Source organism: Colias eurytheme, chromosome 1, assembly GCF_061535395.1.
Source record: "Colias eurytheme isolate Ceu_HAF_F1 chromosome 1, ilColEury1 Martin Lab GWU primary, whole genome shotgun sequence".
In the NCBI taxonomy this organism is placed as follows: Eukaryota; Metazoa; Arthropoda; class Insecta; order Lepidoptera; family Pieridae; genus Colias; species Colias eurytheme.
This window is the reverse complement of record NC_142980.1, coordinates 15,739,213-15,752,435: the sequence shown is the minus strand read 5'-3', so window position 1 is coordinate 15,752,435 and position 13,223 is coordinate 15,739,213. Positions and strand designations below refer to the sequence as shown.

The following is a 13,223-nucleotide window of genomic DNA, read 5'->3' as shown; positions in this document are numbered from 1 at the left end:
CGCGACGCGCGACGTAAGCGTATAGGTATAGGTACCTACTTTGCTAAAACAAACTAATAAAATTGTGTGTCTGTCTGAAAATTCGGAAAAGCATATTTTGCAAGTTTGTAATTACTTTGATAGTTTACCGATTTATAATAATTGTAATTGTAATTGTATAATATATAATTTGCAATGTGGTGAAATTTCATAAAAATCACGGGCCAATTTTTTGTTTTGAATCCCACCGAAAATATAATTGCGTTATTAGAATAATTAATTACTATACCTACCCACGATCAATTATTACAATATAGTCTCAAATGCATACTAGAGAAATATTGCAATTTGATTCAATTAAAATGCATAGCATACAAAAATAAATTCACAACACAAGAAATTCCGCGCGCAAATCATAGCGCGTGTCAATGAAATCAAGAATGTTTTATATCAAGCCGACGCGGACGACGACGCGACGCCGAACAAAAGTACCTACGACGGACGACCACGCTTCGAGTTGCCAAACAACATGAGTAATAAATTGTTTACAAAAAAAACAAGTTTTCCATTTTTCTGTATGAGTAGACAGAACTTCAAAACGCCACCTGCTACGGTTTATATTATGAACGATTGTTATAAAAATAAAAGTTATATTTGTTGGTGTAAACTATTTTATTGATCAATAATTTTGGAATTTAAAATTGTCAACATTGATTACAATAAAACGCAGTTTTATTTTATTACACTATTGTTTTTTTTATCAAAACATGTATTTGAAGTACCATATAATATTATGCTGATCCAAGCATTTTCACTCAAAACTTATATCACTAATGATTTGTAAAAGTAAATTATTTCAATATACATTTCATAACCAACATGTAAGAATAATTATTATTATTCCTACCTACAACAACAAACCTAAAACACTATTTACTATGGGAAAATAACCAGGAAGGTGAAAAACATATTATTATTTACGATTTCGACGCACTCGACTTTTAGTAAAATATAGTAGGGAAACATAATATTATGGTTTTGATTTTTGCTACTAGTATAAGAAAACTGCGTGTTCAAACTACTTGTTTGTCTGTCTGAAAATTCGGAAGTACTTTGGTAGTTTACCGATTTATAATAATATTGTATACCTATATCGTTGTTTAAAAAATATTCAAACACAATAAAATATGATATATGTACTGATTTATCACTGGTTTCAGTGATGAACTGATGAGTCAATTATAGCCACTATACTTTCGTCATACGTGTGTATGATTGATGTGATTTGCAACGTGGTGATATTTCAGAAAAATCACGGGTCAAATTGTCCCACCGAAAATATAACTGCGTTATAAGAATAACTATACCTACGATAAATTATACATAATACAATATAGTCTCAAATGCATACTAGTGAAATATTTTATTTGAATCAATAAAATAAAAAAATAAATAAAAAATAATAATAATACAAAAATAAATTCACAACACAAGAAAATCCGCGCGCAAATCATAGCGCGTGACAATGAAATCAAGAACTTTCGAGCCGACGCGGACGACGAAGGAGCCTAACAAAAGTACCTACAATCATAGGCGGCTCGTGACAAAATTGTATGGCCGTGTTCACTTGAAATAAAACAACGAAAATAGGTACCTACAATAGCGTTAGCAGTACAAAAAAAATGAGCACCACATTATAAATGTCTATTTATACACTAAAAATTATAGAGTATTTCAAAACGAATTCAATTATTATTTAGCAATAATTAGAAAATCCCCGAATTTGCATTAGTGATCGTATTCATAGTGTTTGTCTACACTAATATTATAAAGAGGAAAACTTTGTTTGTTTGTTTGATTGTAAATTGTAATGAATAGGCTCATAAACTACTGGACATTTTACCAATGTTTGCAAGTTTGTGATTACTTTGATAGTTTACCGATTTATAATAATTGTATACTTATATCATTGTTTAAAAATATTCAAACACAATATGATATAGGTACTGATTTATCACTGGTTTCAGTGATGAACTGATGAGTCAATGTTAGCCACAATACTAATCACTTTCGTCATACATGTGTATGAACTATGATTGATGTGATTTGCAATGTGGTGAAATTTCATAAAAATCACGGGCCAATTTTTTGTTTTGAATCTCACCGAAAATACATATATTACTAATTGCGTTATTAGAATAATTAATTACTATACCCACGATCAATTATTACAATTTACAATATAGTCTCAAATGCATACTAGAGAAACATTGCAATTTGAATCAATTAAAATGCATAGCATACAAAAATAAATTCACAACACAAGAAATTCCGCGCGCAAATCATAGCGCGTGTCAATGAAATCAAGAATGTAATTTTATATCAAGCCGACGAGCGACGACGCCGAACTAAAGTACCTACAGTACCATTTACCTTCAGTGTACAATACAGTTTACAGACCTACGACGGACGAACAATAATGAGTAATAAATAAAAAAAAACATAGTTTCTAAGGTCATTAGTTTTATTTTATTTTATTGTTATTTTCTTTGAACGATTGGAAATGAAATTACTCAATTTTTACACAGAACTTTGATTTATTAGAATTATGCTCATTATGCATAAGATAACGAACGCGAATGCACGACATCTAGCGCGTCAATGTCTAAACATCGCCTTTCGTTTAGACATTGACGCGCTAGATCTGTAATAAGTATATAGTCTATGCGCTAGATGTCGTGCTTTATGTCGTGTTTCGCTTGGCAAAAGTCACGCACACTACTGTAGAAGTGTCAAATTTTTCCGGTATTTTACTGTTGTTTTTCTAAGTAAATATTGTAAATTATTGATTAAAAAGGTCGAACGCGCACACATTTCATTATAGAGAAGTGATAAAATGATTAGTTTTAAAGAAATAGTGTCTGTGTTAAGTGTTTAGAGGTAATCAAAAATGTATGGAGGGACGGTCGGAACATCAACCTTAAGTTGGACAAATGTAGGTATAGACAGCGGGTGAGCGAGTGAGCGGGTGGCAACGCGACCTGTTGCGTGTCGCTGACAGCCCCCGCGCCACCCGCCGCCGCCCCTACCCGTGTCGTAAGCGGTAAACATTCCTCCTTCATCCTTGTTGTTCACTTCCGAATCGCCAAACATAATGATTACTTGGGACGCCTTGTAACACGGCCAACTTTCCGTTAGAGGAACGGATTCTTCTTGATTCCAAACAAATTCATGTACGGGTACCTACTTCCTACGACAAACGTACGTTTTAGGCAATTAGTCCTGTATTATACGTCGCTAATCAAAAATAATTACATAAATAATTCATATATTTTCAATAGTAGTATGTAATTGTATCACGTATGGACTGTAACTTCCTCAATTCATTGTTAAATTTATTATTTTAAAATTAATTGTCAAGTGCTGAATCAAAATAGTTAGCAAGATCTTATGGGCATTTCCATCTGAGTGGTGAGTAATTTTAATTTCAAGATTTATAAAGATGGACAAGCGTTATTTGGGGATCAATTCGATAGATAGTTGTGGGGTCCGATGCGTCGGATACAGTCTGGCGCCGAAGGCTCCGGCCCCGGCGCGGCCCCGGCCCCGCCAGCACAAAGGGACTCACGCAAATGTCCTCCGCACTTGCCGCCTGCTGTGATGTCACTCTCAAATGAATACATTATGCGAATCTGGTATTGCTCTTTTTTTGAATATTCGTATATTTTTCGAGAAAATTGTTTATTTTAATGACCCTTTTCATTTTTATAATGAACCAGACACCCACGTTGCTTATCGTTCTTCTAATTAAACGATGTAAACACTAATTCATAGTTAATTAAAAAACTTTGTCTCGAATGTTTGTTCCTAATAAAATAAACAATCCAACTATTGTTTCGTCTAAAGTAAAGTCCAATTATTTATTCCATAAATTATTGAGTATAGATGCAAATACCCGTAAATAAACCGGTGTTTCTATCTTGACAAAAAACTAAGGAAATTGAAAATAATGGAAGTTCACATTTCGTATAATTTTTAATATATGCAGATAGATTATGTCTTGAATATTCTACATACTGAATACTTACCTCGAACGTCTACATATCAATATTAATATAGAATCCATACCCCTGATATAACTTTACTGAATTGTAACGTAATATCTCGAGACGTTTCAACACACTACGCTATTGCAAATGTTTCGCTTTAGGAAGCGTTCTCAATTATCAAACTGAGGTCAATTAATCGTCCAATCATTTGAAACTTCACATCTAAGTCCCTGGTGCGATCGGCAATTACTGTAACAAGCCGACTGGAATCGCCATGTGTAACTGACCAGTTGACTACTCACAATAATTATGATTTAAATGCATGTAACAGACCGTCGATACTACAAATAGGGCTTATTATATACTCGTAAATAGATACTTTAGTTTAAAGCAATACTGTTGTTACAAAGCTTTTTAAGTCGCCAAATAGAAAGAGGAAAATTGTCTTGTGAACAATATGATTCGAGGCCGTGTCCATGTTCACTGTTTAGTCCATACTAAGCTGCAACTCGTTGGTTGGTTGGCTGCAACTGGTTGTTTCCGAAAACAGCTTCCAGTTCGCAAATCGCAATTTCGCAGACCACTCCACGGACGCTCCATAGAAATCATATCTGCTAAGTTACCGTCGAAATTAACCGACAATTTTTAATCCGACTTTAATGTTTATAGCGGTTTAGCCCGTTCTCGTAGGGTATTTCTCCTAAGTTTTGGCCTGGAGACGGGCAACCGCTGATGGGGTCACGGACGAATTCTACCATACCCGTGGCCTCGTCGTTGATACGTCTTGACGGAACACAGTGGGGTTTTGGTCTTTAGGAATCCGAAATACCCCACGGCCCCTTTCCCGGAGGCCGTGGGTTATTTCTGAATTCTGATAAAATCCGTGGGTTATTTCAGTTAATCGGTTATTTCTCCATTTAAAAAAATCAAAGGGTTTATTTCTCCAAGCTAATACTGATTTAGACCTTTAACGCGTTTCTCATCACTCGTCGTATAATATATTTTACGGATTGCGTGAACCTAGGCCGGTCTTCGCATTTATGACATGTATTTTTGACTACGCTCATAAATAGTGCTCATATTAGTGGTGAATAATAACCGACGTGCTATAATCTCTTCGAAAAAATAACACGGAAATTGTATTCAACTTAAGAATATTTTAAATTGACCCATCTGTATCTTAATGAACATTATAATGACGAGCTCGACCGGTACAATGGCGACCTTGGAAGATTCTCACTCGTGTTACATAATGTTATATAAACATACTGGAATTTTAAAGCCGATAATCTACCTCAATGTTTATATACCGAAAACACGAAGACTTATAAATTCCATTATTCCCGTATGAAGGTATCATAATACCTACTATGGCATTGAATTCGACAAAGCGCACATAAAACAATACAATTCACTTGCAATTTAATGGAATCCACATCTGATTAAAGTACCTAATTGAATCCCGAGATAGACCAATTGACGAGTCGGTACGATCCCGTCGGAGAGTGGACGCAATTGCACCGAGGCGCGAGGGGCTGAAGCTCACACGAGTTACGCTGTACGTGGGCAGACGGGGTCAGCTCGGGCAGGCCGTTGTACAGTCTACAGAGGACACTCATTTTGCTCATTTTTTAGCGGACCCGACTTCAAGGCAGTCAAAATATTACAAATGAATTTGGTTTCGATGCGACCTTTAAGAACAAGATATAAAGAATAACAGTACCTACGTGTGTCGGATTAAGAATATTAAGCTCAAAATAAAATTGTGTTGTATAGTATTCAGGTTTCAATTTTAGGTTTCTTGTTAACTGACATCAAGATCGTTTAATCAGCCTCATTTTCCAGTATGGTAACTAAACAATAAAAAAAGTAACACTAAACAATAAAAAAGTACGTAGTACCAACTTAGTACCTTATAGACGCAGGTCGTAGTAGGGAACCATTGATAGTGTACTTTTTAAATTTTAATTACGACACCTTATAAAGCGACAAATTATTCGGTTCACGTTTTCGCTCAGCGGATAATTGCCAGGTCCTGTGTTTCTTCAACTAAGTAATGGAAGGATGAGAAATAAATCTAGATGTAGAGTAAATACCTGATATGTCGGAAGCGCGTCATGAGTAGCGCCCGCCACCGCACCTGCCGCCGGGCCTACCTGCAACAGAGCACCCGCTCATACCGATACCATCGAACACCTTCAGTCTGGTGACAAGCTTGGCTTTGTTAGTGCGCTTAGTCTAATGGTGTGAGGTGTGCGGCACAGATCACGAATGGTGATGTTAAGTAGGGGGCGCTCAATGCACATGGGAAGCGATGGGAAATGAAATATCGTGTAGGTTTGATCTGTTAGGTTCAACATTAGGCCCCTGTTACAATCGGCGAAAAATGGCAGTAAATGAAAGCCTAGTCCGTGCCAGACAGCGCAGTGTCCGTTGTTTTACATTGTTTTGCGCCCTATTGTCCGTCACGCGTATTGCCCTAACGACCAATCAACAGCAAAGCGTGAATAACAAACAAGATTTTTATTTATAGTGTTATAAAATTTGTTTGTCGTATCCATAGGAAAAAAAAACAAAACATTATTTTCGAACGCTGTTCAATGTTCAAATTGTGGTTCAAATGGAGTAACGTTCAAATTACAATTAGAAAATATGACAATTATATTCAACAAATTTGACATTGAAATTACGTGCGTCATATCATCAAAAATTAAGGTGAAAGACGTGTCTCGACCTTGCTGTGTTCACATTAATTTTGTGCACAAGTACTTACTTCGTACGTATACAGTAAATTGCTTATTATTAAGTGTTCAGATAACCCAGTCCTAATTTTTAATCCAACCTGATTGAATGATTGATTGATTATACTCGGCTCGGCGAATGATGATTCCTTGACACACAGTTATTCTCAAGAGACAAACTTGTAACGGCGTCACCATTAAAGATTAGAAACGTATTGGAGGCGTCTAAAAATGGCATTTATTATTTTTTTACGTAGCTTTATGCCATTACAATGATATTCCGTTGGAATTATAACGATTCTTAACATTTACGAGAAATTATTTTAATCTGACTTTACGTTTACGTCCTGAAAAACTTACATCGTTGGCATTTATCGACTAGTGCGACTATCCATAAACAAATGTAGATAATGGAAATGAGTACATATTTTTAAAACCAAAAAATCAAACTAAATAGTGAGACTATACCTGAAATATATCCGTTTACCTATGATAACAAAAGTTTTTCAGACAAATTAAATGGGGATAGCCATTTTCATGATAAAATAGCGCATATACACTAGCGCATACGTGTTCAACGGGTTACGAGAAAATGATAAGGTGCATTTTTATGTTTTGGAAAACTTTCGTTTTACTTATCGAAACGACCAATTATACGAGCAATCACAGAGATCATTTTAAGAATACTGGTATCCTTACTGTACCATCACAGTATATATTTAATAATATTTTGCATGTACACAAAAGCTCCGACTTACACACAAGAGTAGGAGATGGCACAAGGAACAGAAATAGAATTGAATTGCCATTTTTACGATAAGCTAAAGTTAAAAATTCATTTATGGGTCAAGGTATACGCTTTTACAATAGACTACCTCATAATATTAAAGGGTTTAGTAGTTCAGAATGTACTAGTTCAGAGAGCGTACTACAGTATTCAGGAATATATGGACGATAAAAACCCATGGAGGGTTGTCGCGTAAAAACCACAGGACAGTTCTTTGGCATATTACCTATGGTATATTATGTACATATTTAGATATAAGTTACATATTATGTAATATTGACATGATTTTAAAAGAGCAACTATGGAGTTTCTTGCCGATTCTTCTCCATTGCTTTCCGAATCGGTGGTAAATGTTAAAAATACTTATGTAATGACGATTCGAAAGTGCTACTAAATAGTAGTCTAATTGATTAAATGAATGTTTAAGTTTGAGTTTGACTTGCTTCATTTAAAAAAATATATACTTTATTCGACCGCCTCCTCGGTACAGTGGTTGACGCGTGAGCGTAGAACCGAGGGGTCCTGGGTTCGATTCCCGGTGGAGACGAAAAAAAAAATGTCTCGGTCTGGCAGGAATCAGGATACAGAAGGCTGATAACCTACTTGTCCCTAAAGAAAAATCGATCAGTGAAACAAATGTATGAATAATGCATTTGCCCCCTACCCCACTACGTGGACACGGGACTTCACTTTTTTTTGTGACTAGGAAAGTTTTCATTGAAAAAATATCATTTAGGTTTATTAAGGTTTAATTGCTATTGATGAAGCATGTTATTAGGCACCCGTTACACGCTCAATCCAGATCACGATCCAAGTCAGGTGACGGATTGACGAATCTTTATGTGGATCGTCGCGACATTAGATGGTCAATCCAGATCATATCAGTCCACTGTTCGACATTGTCAAATGCACACGCATTCACAACCACTAAATAGATCTGAATAAGAACAAAGCTTGTGCAGCAATAATTATTGCCTGTTATTTGAAAAAACGCGTGAAGAGGAAACGCTGGGTTAAACCGTGGCTACTAAAAAGGAACATCTATACACATTCGAACTTGTTAGATGAAATTTATAGTACGGAAGAGGAAGAGGATTACGCAAATTACTACAGGATGAAGGAGGCATGTTTTGATCATCTGTTAAAAATGGTTACACCTGTGTGTTGTCGTCCCATACCATCGCGCTCCGAACGCAGACTGACGTAATTTGACAGCATGTTACATTACACGATCAATCTGGATCTCGACCAAAGGATCGAGATCGTTGATTTCTAAAAATCTAGATATTTTCTGATCAGATTTTACGATCCGTCAATCAAATACATTACACAGTCAATCTGGATTGAGATCAATGATCATGATCAAGGATCACATTCTAGATTGAGCGTGTAACGGGTGCCTTACAATCAAGTGCACTGTGCAATCGCGATAGACTAAGGAGTCTATTATAAACAGTAACATCGGGTAATACATTGATTGAACGGCACTAATGATTATAGTACTTGGCGACTGGAGCTTTCCATTGCTTCGGTTTGTTTTTCCTTGTGAGTTTGGAAAGTATCTACTTGAACATGAACAATGTTAACAAAATCGAAACAAAATATTACGTAAACATTTTGCAATCAATAAACAGTTTTGAGGGACATTTTTTCATGCACAACGATCGGCACGTGTAATAAAATCTAAAGCAAGGTCATATTTCACGCGGGAATGTCAAAATATTTGATAAACAGTCAGAAAGCTCATTGAAATGGAATTCGCAGTCTGTTTACAAAGTGACCAGTGACCAGAAGACCAGAATGTTCGCTCGTAATAGCAGCATGAATAAAAATCATTGACCGACGCACGGAAGCGGAGGTGAGTCGAGAGTCGACACTGCTGAGAGCTCTTGCAGACTCGAGATGTCATATCATTGTATTGGGGACATCGAAGCGTCTCGAAGCAGGAACTGGAAACGTCTCCGCAAAATATGGATCTTTTGAAATATGGCCTCATAAATGGCTCATGTTTAAACCATGACGTTTCATACTGATTGAAATATTGAAATGTCGCCACGTACAGCTGTAGAAGTAGCAATGTAAGTTTTTAAATGGATTTATATTGAGTTTTACACACGTTTTACATCTCTATATATTAGTGGATGAATTAAAAATAATTGCACGGAATTCAAGTGACAACTTTTCCTAAAGAAAATAAAAATATGATTTTGTGTGGTATTAATTACTGGAAGTAACTAGAGTACAGCTAACACCAAACGAAACTGAACTCAGTATATTCCAACTCGTAACATGTCCTATAAGCCCTTGACGTGAACAATTTCAGCACTGAAAAAAATAATCGATACGAGACGTTTTCACGTATGGATGTGATCTGAGAACGCGTAGTAACAAGCTTAATCGTCCGCTAACTAACTGAGAGGATTGTCCGCCGATTATCCTCTCAAAGCGATGCACAGTTTGGGAGGAACCTACTTGCACACTTGGTAATTGCTATACATAGGCGATTGCTAATAAAATGCTGAAGGATCAGCCTGGGGATTGAGCGGCTAAATGTTAAAGCTTTTATTTGAGGTGCCTGCGAAAGTTTGAGTTAGTCTGAACAAAATCATTCCTTAATTTTGAAAGAATTATATGCAAATCGTATCGATAGAGTCTAGTGAAAATGGATTAGGACATGATTCGAAAAATCATTCGGTGATTTTATTAGCTGAAGTATTTAGACAAAAAACAATATTTGAACAGTTTGTGTGTTTGGTAATGGTTTCTTAATTTACATAGAGTAAGATTAGAGGACAAGAGGTTGTCGAGGCGATGCGGTCGCCGCGACCTCCTCCATATCAACATAATTGAAGTCCAAATCATTCTACATCTGCTTATTTGGGTTTCGTCGAACTGTAGGTTCTCAATAAATTATGTATTCATTTGCGAACACAATACCGACGAGAACTGAGATTTTGAAATTGTTGTTACTATAAGTTTTAACTAATAAAACATCCAAAAGTATAAGGTGGTAGATTTAAGAAAATTACATAAATACTTAAGAAAGTAAAAGTGTACATGAAATAAAAGGTTTGAGTTCGAGGTTTATTTATAGAATAAATGGTAAAAGATTATGTAAAAAAACCGTACTAATGTAAATTCGAAAGTATACTAAACTTTATAGTACCTACCTAAAGACTGCGACTAAAGAAGTGACTTTAAAAAGGAGAAAGATTACGTTAGAATTAATTTGGAATTACATTATTATGTTTACGTAGATACATTCTAGAAATATCTACTATATAAAAATAAGTCAGGTTTTCCTTCCTGACGCTATAACTCCAGAACGCACCAACCGATTTCCACGGTTTTGCATTCGTTGGAAAGGTCTCGGGCTCCGTGAAGTTTATAGCAAAGAAAAGGTGCCTCTGGTGGCGAAACGGAGTTCGCCGGGTTTGCTAGTATATATAATATAAATGCCGCTACAGTAAAATTATTATGGGAGACAGAGATTCTTCTATTTTTGCAAATAAATGCAAAATTGTTTATTGATTCGCTTCCTGCTGCGCATAACGTCACGTCTTTTGTTTAAAACAGCTCCTAGAGGAATGTCCACTAAACTATCAAACTTGAGTAAATTGTAGACACACGCATATCAACACACGCCGTGGATCGAAATATAGAATATCGAAACATAGCTGTTATGTACTTAATGTACTATTATCCATACTTTATTTATAGCTATGTTATTCTCAAAAAAATAACTTTTCAAACTAATGAACTGTTTATTAATTGTCCAATCAATGTAACAATAATAATAATGACTAAATTACGTCAAATATTTCGTCATAATTACTTTTTATTGTAAGTAAGTAAATAATAATAAACAGTATAAACTAGTATATATGTTGAAGGCTTAACGCTTAAGTACAGAATGATAGCTGATATGCTAAAATGTAAATACAAATAACAATAAAAGTCAAGTAGGCAATATGCCTCATAGCCGTTGACCCAAACACTGAAGGGCTATGAAACTTTGAGTATGAGCGCCTGTTGGGAATTGGGATGTATCTTTTCGTAGCTTCTATATTACATGTGAATATATTAAATTTATTATTAAGAATTAATCCTAAGTTTGCCTAAAAATTTTATATATTTTATTGTTATCTTCATTAATCAGTATAAAGAAGCAACCACAAGCAGATAAAATTGAGTTCAATTCAGAGGGTTTTGTTCCATGTAAATGTCAAACTAAACTTTTGAAATAAAACTATAAGGGCCAGCGCAGATATGGCCGAGCACAGCGCAGAGCATTTTTCAATGTGCAACTATTATCGACATTGATAATATTCACAAGCAATTCTCCTTGGGAATAAATGGTTGTTATTTGATTTTGAATATTGATTTAATGAGGACAATGTCTATAATAGCTTGACAATGAAAAATGCTCAGCGCTACATTTTGCATTATCTGTGCCAGCCCTTAATTTTGAAATCAAATATGTATTTCCAATAGCGCTTGCTTTCTGTTTAAACTTTTAAAATAAGAAACTACACAACCATTTTAACAATTATTTTACTTTTATCTACATCCCTACTGAGCAACAGTGCATTTCACTTTTTCATCAATCAAAGCCTGAACAAGCAGCTAGTAAACTATAAAAGTATAAAATTTAAATCAACATGGACCATAAACATAATAATGATAGCGTAAAGCATGAGTGAAAACTGAAAACATATTATACAGGGTGTCCCAAAAAGTAGTGATATACTGAAGCTGGGAGGTAGAGGACTTAGAGGGCTATCCGAATCACCCCCATGTGTGTTATGCGATTTTTCGTATTTTCGGAGTTATTACATTTTTTTCAATTTTTAATCTATCGCCGAGTACGATGAGATTTTTATTTATGGTGACGTGAATTATTGCGCTAGATGCTTGATTTTTTTTGTGTGCTAAGCTGAAAGATAGGCCAATTCAGTATGGTAACATTTACTATCGTTAGATCTTTGAATGGAATAAAAAAAACAATTAAATGCCAAGAAAGATAAAATTACCCAGTATGTTTATAACTTCAAGGGCCCATAAAAAAATAAAATCACATAAAAAAGGTTTTCCATTTGGCTTTTAAAAACTTGCTCTATCGATCAGGTAGCTACCCTAAAAAATTCATTTTATTATTCTGAAGGCTTCAATCGAAAAATTGAAATCTTAATGTGGTAAGTGCAAAATTTTTATTAACATGATGATCATTAAAACCAATAAATAGGTGTTTAATTACCAGAATTTTTTTAAAATAGCCCCGCTGTTGCTCAATGCAAGTGCGACATCACCGTAAAAAGTTATCTTTTTAATGTCTGAATGTTCTTTTATCATTTTTAATGGTTTCTTCTGCTACTATGAATTTCCGGGTTATTTCGTCCAAATTGTGGCAGTCTCTCGTCTTTGTAGTATCCCCACGGAAAAAATTCAATAGGGTTTATGTCCGGAGACCGTGGAGGTCAGGCTAAAGGGCAAAAATACCCTGAAAGATGGATTGGTCGTTGCAGCCTGCGCATGCGCCGGTGACGCCTACCTTAAAGCCTGGCCTCCACGGTCCCTCGACCTAAACCCCATTGAATTGTTTCAATGGGGATACTAAAAAGACCTCGGCTACTTGAGAGAATGCCCCAATTTGGACGAAATAACCCG

The 13,223-nt window shown here is 35.4% G+C and overlaps 1 protein-coding gene across 5 annotated transcripts in view; it reads right to left on the bottom strand.

Annotated features, from left to right (window-relative positions):
• The window catches only part of cyc (basic helix-loop-helix ARNT-like protein cyc), a 74,524-nt gene that overhangs the window by 59,373 nt on the left and 1,928 nt on the right, over nucleotides 1-13,223 (bottom strand). For 3 of the 5 annotated variants that reach the window (XM_090106239.1, XM_090106255.1, XM_090106246.1), the window contains one exon: nucleotides 6,125-6,184. The exons of 1 other annotated variant lie outside the window; for it this stretch is intronic. In XM_090106239.1, the coding sequence (XP_089962365.1) occupies nucleotides 6,125-6,147 (23 nt within the window). In that variant the 5' untranslated portion in view covers nucleotides 6,148-6,184. The remainder of the gene's footprint in view (nucleotides 1-6,124; nucleotides 6,185-13,223) is intronic. One more of the 5 variants, XM_090106262.1, reaches the window with a different exon arrangement.